We start from the raw sequence: 13,360 nt of genomic DNA on the forward strand, positions 1-13,360 counted from the left end.
GAAATTCGTGCATTTTTTTGAGTTATCTACGTGGCTGGTATTTATCATGCAAACCGTCTATATACCGAAGAATTATGGAGGGGTGATGGATCTAGTGTAGAGATTTTTCGCCTCACGATGAGTTCACAAAGATTTAGATTCCTAATTCGTTGTTTAAGATTTCACAGCAGAGAGACTCGAGTGATACGAAAGGAAATAGATAAATTGGCTCCCATACGCAATGTTTTTGACCGTTTTGTTGCTAATTGTCAGAACTGCCTCCACCACTCAGAATCTGTAACAGTGAACGAGATGCTTGCAGGATTTCGAGAAAAGTGCAGTTTTCGCCAATACATCCCTTCGAAGCCGAATAAAGACGGGTTGAAAATCCTAGTATTGTGTGATGCCAAAATGTTCTACACGAGCAATATAGAAATTTACGTCGGAACACGTCGGAAGGTCCGTACAGAGTTTCGAATAGTCCTTTCGATGTAGTTTTACGACTCTGTCAACACTTTTTTGGTTCTAATCGCAATGTTACGATGGACAATTGGTTCACCTCTGTACCTCTTGTGAAAAAGCTACTTGACCACAAACTCACAGTTATTGGAACTATCCGGAAAAACAAGAGAGAATAACCAATAGAAAATTGTGCTGTTACTTTCTAGTATGCATGATAGAGTTGAAATAGATGCAGGAACAGATGCAAACAAATCAGTCATGATCATAGACTACAATAAAACTGAAGGAGGTGTAGATACAGTGGATAAACTAACTGCAAGCTACAACTGTTCCAGAAACTCGAGCGGTGGTACTGAAGTAAAACAAGAATTAGACCTATTTAAATAATCATTTTCCGGTTCAAAGTCACGTTTTTGACATAATATATTATGCAAACATACAGCTGGTAAAATAATATCTTGTGCTGTGTCTGGCTGAACTTCTATGTATCGAATAAAAATTCTCCAGCGAGCAGCTAAAATCCCAAAACTGTTTTCTACTACTCTTCGTGCCCTTGGCAGACGGTAGTTAAAAATTTTTTGGCTTCATCTCCGCCATTTCTTTCACTATAAGGGCGCAGAAGATAAGATTTTAACGGAAATGCTTCGTCGCCTACTATAATTGCTGTCAGTTTCTCATCGGCAGGTACATTAGTAGAGGGGATAAGAGACTTTTGGGGCGTACGGTAGTGAGTGGGAAAGAGAGATGTGCGACGTAATCGATGCATAGAAGGATGGAATGAGCATCGAGTAGATTCATTTGACAGATAACGGCGCGGTGAAATTACAAAAATAAGGTATAATATTATTAATGAACGAAAAATCGGATTAACTCTTTCAGTCATGGTGTTCACCTTAGTATACGTCCATTTAAATGGTGAAGAGCTAATATTTCTTATTTTCGATAGCTTATGAAGACCACAGGGGAATATCGGGCTTAGTCACAAACAAATCATTTTTGAGTTATCCATGCCGCGTTGTAGCTAAACTGCGACTCTATCGTTTAGCTGTGAAGAACTGGCTAAAAACGAGCTAAGTTCCGAGATAGTAGCGTGGGAAAAAACGATGCTCGGGGAAAAAGGTGGCGTAGTCCAGCGGAACAGGGGAAGAATGGGCTGAGTCCGACCATGTGATATGTGTGTGCTTGCGCGTTGACTCCGCCATTGTTGTTTACAAGAGTCGTTCTGCGTTGTTCGTGAAATTTGAACGCATTTGTAAGCTGTTAATATTATTTCAACTTAATTAACTGATTGAGAATGGAGTGTGACATTGATAAAATAAAAGTGTTAGAAAAGCAACAAAGAAGAGACAGTCGTTTGGTAGACTCACAGACGTAGCCAAGCGTCTAAGGCTGCAATCTCTTACTACTGGAGATGATTGCAAGTGCAAGAGACTGAATTATTTTACCAATATTACAGACGAAGACAGGAAAGCAACAATTAAGTATTTTGATGCCCTGGGAACGTATGATGAACAAAGTTTGTACCTAACAGGGCTCATCACAGTTCTGCATGTAGCTAGAAGGCGACCCCGTCAATCCGAGGCTGTTGCTGATTTTCATGAAGCAACCTACCGTTATAGGTGAGTGAAATAGTCCAGTTTTGTTATAAACCACTCTAAATTATGTTAATGAGAGGAGATAAAGGCCATAATCCAGCAGAATTCCGTTGAAATAAAATATTGGTGTTCATTTTTAGGGCTCGCGTCATGCGTGACGGAAAATATGAAGACGTCCCAGTCTGTCGCAAGGCATTCATTCACGGAACAACAAAGAGGCGCATAGAGCACATCGTCATGTCACTGAAACTTGAGGGACAGGCTCCTACCGATGGTCGTGGAAAACACAAAAACAGACCGCACAAGTTGAGTGAAGCAAAGGTGGCTGCTGTAAAGAATCATATCGCTTCCTTCAAAGGACGAAATGCTCACTACAGCCTTCAGAAAACTTCTAAGATCTTTCTTCCTGAGGAGCTAAACGTGAAGAAGATGCATCTCATGTACATGGAGAAACATCCAGGTTTGGCTGTATCATATGAATCGTACAGGTCAAACTTTGTGAAAAACTTCAATATCTCGTTCGGCTACCCACGCATAAATACGTGCAGTTTCTGTGACGAAACTAAGGCAAAAATTAGCGCATTAGAAGCAGATTTAACGAAAGGTCTATAAGTGGAAAATGAGCTTAACACGCTAAAAGTTGATTCACAAGTCCATTTAGCAAGAGCAAACCGTTTTAATGAAGTAAAAAAGAAGGCTAAACTCCTCAGCCGCACTACTTCTGATACTGAAGCTATTGCAATGGACTACCAGAAAAATTTACCACTTCCCAATGTCACCACTAACGATGTTTATTATACGCGGCAGCTTTCTTTTTATTCGTTTAATATACACCAGCTATCAGACAACGAAAGTGTTTTCTACACGTATCCTGAAGGGAGGTGAAAAAAGGGGCTGATAACGTAGCATCCATGCTTCATGACTCTATACACAACTTCCTTAAGCTGTCGGTAAGAAAATTGCTTATTTTCTGTGACAGCTGCGGTAGACAAAACAAGAATTACAAACTGTTCCGATTAATGCATTACCTTGTGCACATGGAGAAACGGCTTGACTACACCACAGCGTTTCCGCTAAATCGCAAGCTTGGCTTGTATATTGTCAACCTCACATTAGTCATTTGTGTAAGTGAGGTTAGGTCTTAGAACAGTAACAATAATACACTCAACTATTAACAACTAAAGATGGCTAGCTACCGAGGTGGAAGTGTTTGTGCCTATCGAGGATGCGACTCTAAATCAAGGAATAGGACGACGTCTCTCTTTAGATTTCCTAAAGATATTGAGGCCCAGTTGTACAATCGTGGTTTAAGCCGAGGTTCACATGAACCAGGTTCAAAAATGAACTCGGCTCAAAAACGTATTTTGTTGTTCATACAATATTTGAGCTAAGTTCTTCGAAACCAAGTTCACGGAATAAAACCATAGGTTGGTATTATTGGCGCATGCGTATTTTCAATTCATGCGTTGAAATTTTCTCATAACCGTTTTTGACACAAAACAGTTGTGTAATTTTTGACTAATACTAATAGCAAATAACAAGTTTTTCATTATTCTGTGGAGTGAACGGTGATAAACTATTTGGAAGAATTTCTTATCAGAAATTTTACAATATTGTTAGACTCCTGACTTCCGAGGTAAGCAATCAGTGTCAGATGAAAAATATTTTATATTTTCTTGGGTCATATTCTTACTTATATGAATTTTTATAGTAGACAATGGAAACATCTTCAGAAAGTTAACACCAAAGAGCAACAAACTTCAATTCAAAAGAAGAAGCAGTTTTGCTTAGTATTGTTACAAAATATAAGGGAATTATTGAAAATAAAAAAACAGACAGTAACAATAATAAACAAAAGCGTGAATGTTGGGAAAAAATTGAAGTACAGTTCAACAGTCACAGTGGTGAGGTCTTCAGAGATTGGAACACGTTAAGGAAATAATATGAAAACATTAAAAAAAGGAGTAAAAGAAAAATAGCAGATGCAAAATGTCATGTAATGTCTACTGGAGGAGGCCCACCGAATAAACCAATTGAAGTCAATGATGTTGACATACTTGTAAGGGATATTTTGGGCAGTAGAGTTGAAGGACTGCAATCTGAGTTTGGAGGTGATGCATCTATTTCAGGAACAGGTTAGTTATTACCATCTTTAACAGAGAATTGTGTTTTATTCATTCATTCAAATTTCATTCAAGACTTTCTTACTGAAATAGCAATATGTCGCTAGGATAACTTTGATTTCCTTTGTTTTTAGAATTTATAACAATTGAATGTGAGGATAATGATATCTCTTTTGGAATACCTGAGGTGATACCAAATAATGATTTTACGGAGGAAGAATATGCCATTCAAGGTAAGATACTACACAATTATTTTAATGAAATGAATAAGGTATACTTAATGCCACATTTAGAAATATCGTTTACCAGAAAATTACTTTTTTTCAAGGACAATTGGAGAATACACAACATGAAACAAAGAGAATGGATCAGATGAAAGAAGAAACAAAGGCTAAAATGGACTGGTCCAAATCTACTCCCGACAACTTAAGGACCCCAAAATCTAAGGTTCTTATTTCAGGTAGGTAAACATGTACTTTTTTGAGATGAGCATCAATAGCCGATGTTTCAAGTACGATGTCGATGTTTTTTTGCCATCCAAATGTTCCATGTTGTTGGTATATCTCGATGGTATTGTTTTGAACTACCATCAATGTTTTGTACAATGGTACATATAGAATTTAGTGACGGGATAATTCGAATGGAAAATGATTATTCGATTCTTGCAATAATCAATTTTTGTCGACAACTTTAACATTTTGGTTAGATAATATTTAGTAAAATAAAACCTACTGACCGAAAAATAACGTTTCAATTTTACTTTCAGGCGAGTCTGGGAATAAGCGAAAAAGGAATGAGTATGAAACACTTTGTAGTAAAGTAAGTCACTGGGCAGAAGCCAAATCAAGTTTAGAGCAAATAAAAATTTCTCAGATGGAGAAAGAACACAATTTGAAATTGAAAATAATGAAAGATAAATCAGGAGCTGAAATTGAAATGATGAGAAAGGAGACAGAAGCCAGGATTGACAACTCCAGAAAAGAACTGGAGGTAACCAGATCGTCAGGACCAGATGATGTCCTACTACCCTTCTTTGAGAAAAACATTATTCTGGTATAAAAAACTTGGTGTTCATATCCTGCAGCTCCTTTTGTTCAATTCTTACGTGATATTTTGCAAATACTCGGGAAGAAAAATGACATTATATGATTACCGTTTAGCTGTGACTGAAAATCTATTGCCTGATATACCACGTAGAATAGAATATATGATATTCAAACACGTATCTAGTAAAATTGAAACGGTTGATGCCACAAAGAGAACACCAAGAAAAAGATGTCGTTTTTATTTCCAGAAGAAAATCAGGAACGACACTGTGTGGGAATGTAAGACTTGTCCAGATAAACCCGGTTTGTGTGTTGAGCCATGTTTTAGTCTTTTTCACACTTTTTTGACCAAAAATTGCAAATGTAATATAATATAATTTTGTTTTGAAATGTTTTTTTTACTTGTTGTATTTTTTCTACTTGACCATTTTTACCCACTAACGCCATATGGCGTCATCCGCATATATCCTTGAAACTTTGGTACTGTGCGTAGGACGCCAATAGGCGTCCGAGTCTGATTTTTGTATAAATGAAGAATTACTGCCTTTCCCAAAAAAAAACTATACAGCTCCAAAAACTTTATTTAAAAAAACATGTCCCGCACAGGAGTGGAGTCCTTAATTATTTTACGCAGCAAATGTACTAGAGACCGGAGAGTACGGAGAGACCGGAATGGAGAGCGTATACATTAGGGGAATGCTCTGCAACACCACAAAGGAGGAGATAGTTGACGCTGTGAGGACAGTAGTAGAAGCCTGGGAAAAGAATTGGGGGATAAGTGAAACCAAACCGGCAGGAAATAAAACTGTAACAGCCACTTTGAAACTGCCAAAAATAGATAGCAGAGACAGTAGTACCCCAGGGATTCATAAAGGTAGGACTGGCCCGATGTAAGGTGGAGATGAGACACAGAGTGCCAAACTGTAGGAAATGCTGGAGCTACGAACATAACTCTGAAAATTGCAAGGGAGAGGACAGGACAGGAAACTGTTTCAAATGCGGCAAAGGAGGGCACAATGCAGCAGCTTACACAAATGAAATGTACTACCTAGTGTGTAGAATGGAGGGCCACAAATTGGGCTCCATGGGGTGCCCTACTTTCAAGGTGGCACTGAGAAAAACAAAGCAGAGATACAACCAAGACAAGAGACAGGGAGGGACGGAGAAGAAAGGCTGGAATGGAAACTTCCTGCTGGGTGAGGCAATAAATGCTATGACGGCAGCGGCGGTAGAAATGGCAGAAGCGGCAGCGAAAGCAGCAAGAAAAGAGGAAGAGCGGGATATAGAAGAGAAAGAGGAAGGGAGAGGGGAAGAAGAGGAGGAAACACAAAACAAGTAATGCCAGTTAATATATAAATGTAGGTAGGTCCAAGGCTACACACGACTTAGTTTTAGCAACGGCATTGAGGGAAAACATCGATATTGCACTGGCCAGTGTTCTAGCCAAGAAGTCAGAATGGATTACGAATGCTAAAGGAGTTGCGTCAATCCTGTTTATCAATAAACGTATCAAAATAAGTAATCAAAGGAAGGATAGACACAAAAAATATGAATATATATATATATATATAGCTGCTACATATCACCGAACATCCCCATCAATAAGTATAAGGAAACTACCGACGCAATAATGCAAGACGTAATTGACCAAGGCAAGAAAGCGATTATAGCAGGAGATTTTAATGCGAAATCATCACTATGGAGAGCACCACATACAGATGACAGTTAACTATCTAACCCCGGGTCCACACTGACGCGAACAATGTTCGCTAACATTGTTAGCTAAAAGTGTTCGCGAACATTCAAATAAAATTGACTTGAAATAACATAGCCTACTAAAGTTTGCATTAAAAATATCATTGTTAGCGAACAAAAATTGATGTTCGCTCAAAGGGCGGTAAACTTCAAAGAAAACAATGTTATTTACGTTTTTTGATTGCAAATCCAGATATAATAGGTTCTTGAATAAGTCCAATTTTAAATCTTTCTTTATAATTTTCGTAATATTTCTTTTACAATGAAATTTATATCAATCTTAGTCTTCTCTACAATATATGTTTGCTCTGGGATCATCATAGAGCAATGTGACTATAATTTCTTTTTAACTTCTGATAAAAAGATATGTCAAGATGACATATGTACAAAAGAATTTTTTGGCCTATTCACCCTTGATAAAGGTTCTCGTATCTGTTTAATACGAAATGATGGATCAAGACTGAGTTTCAGCTTGCAGAGTATTAGCATGCATTACTATTATAAGGATTACTATTATGCTTGTATCCCCGCTATGAAGGTGTCTACGGAATACAAGTGCATTAACTCAGATAATTGTAATGCAGAAATGTGTAAGCCAACAGTGTTGAGCTCAGGACCTGGAACATTACCAAGAAGTACAAACTCAACAGATTTCTTTTACACCGGTTGTATTTATCAAGGATGGTGTACAGGATGGTGCTTCTATGACTTAAATGATAGATGCGGCTGGGGACTGGTGGAGGTTATCCCTCAGACATGTTATAAGATCTTACGAAGAGAAAGGTCCGAGTGGATAGCTGAGATAGTCTATGAAGATTCAGAAGTAAGGAATACAATCTACCTGAGTCAAAGCAATCCTGTTATTACTAAGCCTTTCGCCATGACGATAAATTCGATGATCCTCCAGTCTGAACCTATCCAAAATAGTAGGTACCTTCTTGAAGTCACTCCAATACTCTATAGATATGTTCAAGCATGCGAAAAGAACTTTCCAGTTACAGGGATGATAGGGGATTATCAACAGTCTCTCGATCACATAACAACGACATATCCATTAAACAATATACAGTGCAGAGGTGCATCTTGCGAAATCGCTTGTACTATACCAACTTCTCCTATAAGCAGATATTTGAATAGCTCTAGCCTTAATACGAAATTAGAAGATATCCCTTACGTCATCTCTCGTCCAGACTTAAAGAGTTTAGAGGTCCGACGTGAGGTAGAAGCCCACTTAACGTTAACAGCGGTGACTGGTGATGTAAAAAACCTTAAAGTTGTGAGTCCAAATTGCAAGATCTCTTCTATTTATACGATGGGATGTACGGGATGTTTTGAATCTTCTATTGTCGGTCTTCTCGCATCGGATATGAAGAATCCGGGGATCGTTACAGTCGAATCAAATTAAATTGTTTTTCTGACTTCCGTAGTGCATTGAATTGTTGTGAGCTCAATATTTTCAATTCAGTTACGTTATAAGGCTTTTTCAAAACTTCGACAATTCCGGGGTGATCAGTCCTAGTTTCATCGTTTACACTCGGGTTATCCAGCAATCTCTTTGTTCGTGAACGTGTTATAACATTCACAGAGGCATCAATTTTTCTGGACATTTCTTTCAAGTTGTCAGATGGTATTTCTACTCGAGAAAGAGCGTCTGCAACGTTTGAATTGCCCTTAACGTACTGTACTACATAGTCATATTCATCTAAAACAAGTCGAAATTTCGTCAGTCTACTAGACGGTTGATTTGAGCCGTACAAAAATATAAGAGGCCTATGATCGGTCTGTATTACAAATTTTCTTCCATACAAATATGGTCTGTAATGTTTCACTGACCAAACTATAGCTAAAAGCTCTAGTTCAATAATGCTATAATTTCTTTCTGCTTTATTTAATGTTCTACTGGCATATGCAATTGGTTTATTGTCTCCGTTACAGAGTACTCCTGAAATTGCTATTTTTGAGGCATCAGTTTTCAGTATGAAAGTGTTTTCAGCTGAAAACTCTGGATATTGTAAAACTGGAGGTGATGTTAATCTTGATTTCAAATTTTCAAATGCTTCTTGACATTCATCAGTCCAGATAAATTTTTCACCTTTTCTAGAAAGTTTGTTCAGAGGTGATGTTATATTAACAGGGAAATACTTCACTCATGATTAAGTTACAACATAAAAAAAGTAACATATCAGTGATTCAACTGAGTGAATAAGTCGCTGTTATCTATCAGTATTTATGAAATGTTTTTATTTTATTTACGAGAGACAGCATTTGTAGGGCATTTAAGGGCTTTTAAGTTAGTTTAATTAGTTTTGTAAGAGTTCTTGTGTGGCATTCATGATTCATATGTAAATTAGACTTTGCAACAACGTAAAAAGTTACATAAAATAAAAAAATCTGGAATAAATGATATTTTTTAGTTACTTTTGTAATACTTCTTGTGGGGCATTCATAATTCATATGTAAATTAGACTTTAACAACGTGAAAAGTAATACAATATAAAAAAATAATGGCAAGACCCCAACATATGAAAAAATCTTATGTAATTTATCAATGATTCAACTGAGTATGTAAGCTACTGTCATTAGTATTGAAGAAATGTTTTAGCCATATTGTATTTATGAAAGACAGCATTTGTAGGGCATTTAACCTTCTGTTAGTCGCGTTCGGTTTGTGAGACCGACCATACACTTTATTCAGCGTTATTCTGGAAATCAAAGTGGGGGCCACCTTCCACTCCGTGTATCTTCTCAAGCGGAAGCGACAAAACGGCAGTGCTAACGTGAGTGTTACAAAAGTACGTTGTGCCAAAAATATTTCGTCCTACGGTGTGAGAGACCGACGCGGCTAATCACGTTTTATTTTTGATTATCGTGCAATTTTTATTGTGAGGTAAGTTTTTCTTTTTATATGTAATACATGTAAATCAATAACAATATTTATTTTAGCTATGTGGTTTTACGAAAGAGAACAGACTCGACTGCAGGAAATGCTAGAACTTGTCAATGACGAAGAGGGACGTATGGCGTATGACGAACATTCAGATACAGATCAGTCTGATGACGAGGAGGTGGATCATGTTGAAGAGCAACACGATAATAGTGACTCTGAGCAAGATATTTCTGACGATGAAGAAATGATAGAAGAAATTCATAGCATAGCACGAGAAACCGCTTAGAACCACTGGCAATATGGGAGTATTTCTTCAATGACAAAATAATCAATATTATAGTGGAATGTACCAACGAATACATCGAATATGTTTCTGATAATTTTGCTCGAAGAAGAGATGCAACCCCAACGAATCAAATTGAAATTCGTGCATTTTTTTGAGTTATCTACGTGGCTGGTATTTATCATGCAAACCGTCTATATACCGAAGAATTATGGAGGGGTGATGGATCTAGTGTAGAGATTTTTCGCCTCACGATGAGTTCACAAAGATTTAGATTCCTAATTCGTTGTTTAAGATTTCACAGCAGAGAGACTCGAGTGATACGAAAGGAAATAGATAAATTGGCTCCCATACGCAATGTTTTTGACCGTTTTGTTGCTAATTGTCAGAACTGCCTCCACCACTCAGAATCTGTAACAGTGAACGAGATGCTTGCAGGATTTCGAGAAAAGTGCAGTTTTCGCCAATACATCCCTTCGAAGCCGAATAAAGACGGGTTGAAAATCCTAGTATTGTGTGATGCCAAAATGTTCTACACGAGCAATATAGAAATTTACGTCGGAACACGTCGGAAGGTCCGTACAGAGTTTCGAATAGTCCTTTCGATGTAGTTTTACGACTCTGTCAACACTTTTTTGGTTCTAATCGCAATGTTACGATGGACAATTGGTTCACCTCTGTACCTCTTGTGAAAAAGCTACTTGACCACAAACTCACAGTTATTGGAACTATCCGGAAAAACAAGAGAGAATAACCAATAGAAAATTGTGCTGTTACTTTCTAGTATGCATGATAGAGTTGAAATAGATGCAGGAACAGATGCAAACAAATCAGTCATGATCATAGACTACAATAAAACTGAAGGAGGTGTAGATACAGTGGATAAACTAACTGCAAGCTACAACTGTTCCAGAAACTCGAGCGGTGGTACTGAAGTAAAACAAGAATTAGACCTATTTAAATAATCATTTTCCGGTTCAAAGTCACGTTTTTGACATAATATATTATGCAAACATACAGCTGGTAAAATAATATCTTGTGCTGTGTCTGGCTGAACTTCTATGTATCGAATAAAAATTCTCCAGCGAGCAGCTAAAATCCCAAAACTGTTTTCTACTACTCTTCGTGCCCTTGGCAGACGGTAGTTAAAAATTTTTTGGCTTCATCTCCGCCATTTCTTTCACTATAAGGGCGCAGAAGATAAGATTTTAACGGAAATGCTTCGTCGCCTACTATAATTGCTGTCAGTTTCTCATCGGCAGGTACATTAGTAGAGGGGATAAGAGACTTTTGGGGCGTACGGTAGTGAGTGGGAAAGAGAGATGTGCGACGTAATCGATGCATAGAAGGATGGAATGAGCATCGAGTAGATTCATTTGACAGATAACGGCGCGGTGAAATTACAAAAATAAGGTATAATATTATTAATGAACGAAAAATCGGATTAACTCTTTCAGTCATGGTGTTCACCTTAGTATACGTCCATTTAAATGGTGAAGAGCTAATATTTCTTATTTTCGATAGCTTATGAAGACCACAGGGGAATATCGGGCTTAGTCACAAACAAATCATTTTTGAGTTATCCATGCCGCGTTGTAGCTAAACTGCGACTCTATCGTTTAGCTGTGAAGAACTGGCTAAAAACGAGCTAAGTTCCGAGATAGTAGCGTGGGAAAAAACGATGCTCGGGGGAAAAAGGTGGCGTAGTCCAGCGGAACAGGGGAAGAATGGGCTGAGTCCGACCATGTGATATGTGTGTGCTTGCGCGTTGACTCCGCCATTGTTGTTTACAAGAGTCGTTCTGCGTTGTTCGTGAAATTTGAACGCATTTGTAAGCTGTTAATATTATTTCAACTTAATTAACTGATTGAGAATGGAGTGTGACATTGATAAAATAAAAGTGTTAGAAAAGCAACAAAGAAGAGACAGTCGTTTGGTAGACTCACAGACGTAGCCAAGCGTCTAAGGCTGCAATCTCTTACTACTGGAGATGATTGCAAGTGCAAGAGACTGAATTATTTTACCAATATTACAGACGAAGACAGGAAAGCAACAATTAAGTATTTTGATGCCCTGGGAACGTATGATGAACAAAGTTTGTACCTAACAGGGCTCATCACAGTTCTGCATGTAGCTAGAAGGCGACCCCGTCAATCCGAGGCTGTTGCTGATTTTCATGAAGCAACCTACCGTTATAGGTGAGTGAAATAGTCCAGTTTTGTTATAAACCACTCTAAATTATGTTAATGAGAGGAGATAAAGGCCATAATCCAGCAGAATTCCGTTGAAATAAAATATTGGTGTTCATTTTTAGGGCTCGCGTCATGCGTGACGGAAAATATGAAGACGTCCCAGTCTGTCGCAAGGCATTCATTCACGGAACAACAAAGAGGCGCATAGAGCACATCGTCATGTCACTGAAACTTGAGGGACAGGCTCCTACCGATGGTCGTGGAAAACACAAAAACAGACCGCACAAGTTGAGTGAAGCAAAGGTGGCTGCTGTAAAGAATCATATCGCTTCCTTCAAAGGACGAAATGCTCACTACAGCCTTCAGAAAACTTCTAAGATCTTTCTTCCTGAGGAGCTAAACGTGAAGAAGATGCATCTCATGTACATGGAGAAACATCCAGGTTTGGCTGTATCATATGAATCGTACAGGTCAAACTTTGTGAAAAACTTCAATATCTCGTTCGGCTACCCACGCATAAATACGTGCAGTTTCTGTGACGAAACTAAGGCAAAAATTAGCGCATTAGAAGCAGATTTAACGAAAGGTCTATAAGTGGAAAATGAGCTTAACACGCTAAAAGTTGATTCACAAGTCCATTTAGCAAGAGCAAACCGTTTTAATGAAGTAAAAAAGAAGGCTAAACTCCTCAGCCGCACTACTTCTGATACTGAAGCTATTGCAATGGACTACCAGAAAAATTTACCACTTCCCAATGTCACCACTAACGATGTTTATTATACGCGGCAGCTTTCTTTTTATTCGTTTAATATACACCAGCTATCAGACAACGAAAGTGTTTTCTACACGTATCCTGAAGGGAGGTGAAAAAAGGGGCTGATAACGTAGCATCCATGCTTCATGACTCTATACACAACTTCCTTAAGCTGTCGGTAAGAAAATTGCTTATTTTCTGTGACAGCTGCGGTAGACAAAACAAGAATTACAAACTGTTCCGATTAATGCATTACCTTGTGCACATGGAGAAACGGCTTGACT

The 13,360-nt window shown here is 38.0% G+C and overlaps 2 protein-coding genes across 2 annotated transcripts; both read left to right on the forward strand.

Annotated features, from left to right (window-relative positions):
- The first annotated feature begins 1,572 nt into the window (after positions 1–1,572).
- On the forward strand, positions 1,573–12,695 carry LOC141486839 (uncharacterized). The gene is made up of 5 exons (XM_074185410.1): positions 1,573–2,060; positions 2,177–4,171; positions 4,294–4,392; positions 4,488–4,619; positions 4,926–12,695. The coding sequence occupies exons 2-5, from the start codon at positions 4,036–4,038 to the stop codon at positions 5,216–5,218; spliced, it is 660 nt and encodes a 219-aa protein (XP_074041511.1). The 5' UTR covers positions 1,573–2,060; positions 2,177–4,035; the 3' UTR covers positions 5,219–12,695.
- On the forward strand, positions 12,024–13,215 carry LOC141486845 (uncharacterized). Its single transcript, XM_074185417.1, has 2 exons — positions 12,024–12,328; positions 12,445–13,215. The coding sequence occupies exon 2, from the start codon at positions 12,455–12,457 to the stop codon at positions 12,914–12,916; it is 462 nt and encodes a 153-aa protein (XP_074041518.1). The 5' UTR covers positions 12,024–12,328; positions 12,445–12,454; the 3' UTR covers positions 12,917–13,215.
- The last annotated feature ends 145 nt before the right edge of the window (positions 13,216–13,360 follow it).

The sequence above is a fragment of the Leptinotarsa decemlineata genome, unplaced genomic scaffold (assembly GCF_025532065.1).
Source record: "Leptinotarsa decemlineata unplaced genomic scaffold, Ldec_3_MD MMD2_tig00026374_RagTag_RagTag, whole genome shotgun sequence".
Lineage (NCBI taxonomy): Eukaryota > Metazoa > Arthropoda > Insecta > Coleoptera > Chrysomelidae > Leptinotarsa > Leptinotarsa decemlineata.

Coding starts and splice junctions, on each gene's coding strand:
- LOC141486839 (XM_074185410.1), top strand. CDS start 4,036: ATGTCTACTGGAGGAGGCCCACCGAATAAACCAATTGAAGTCAATGAT. Junction 4,172..4,293: donor TGCATCTATTTCAGGAACAG/GTTAGTTATTAC, acceptor CTTTGTTTTTAG/AATTTATAACAATTGAATGT. Junction 4,620..4,925: donor ATCTAAGGTTCTTATTTCAG/GTAGGTAAACAT, acceptor TTTTACTTTCAG/GCGAGTCTGGGAATAAGCGA.
- LOC141486845 (XM_074185417.1), top strand. CDS start 12,455: ATGCGTGACGGAAAATATGAAGACGTCCCAGTCTGTCGCAAGGCATTC.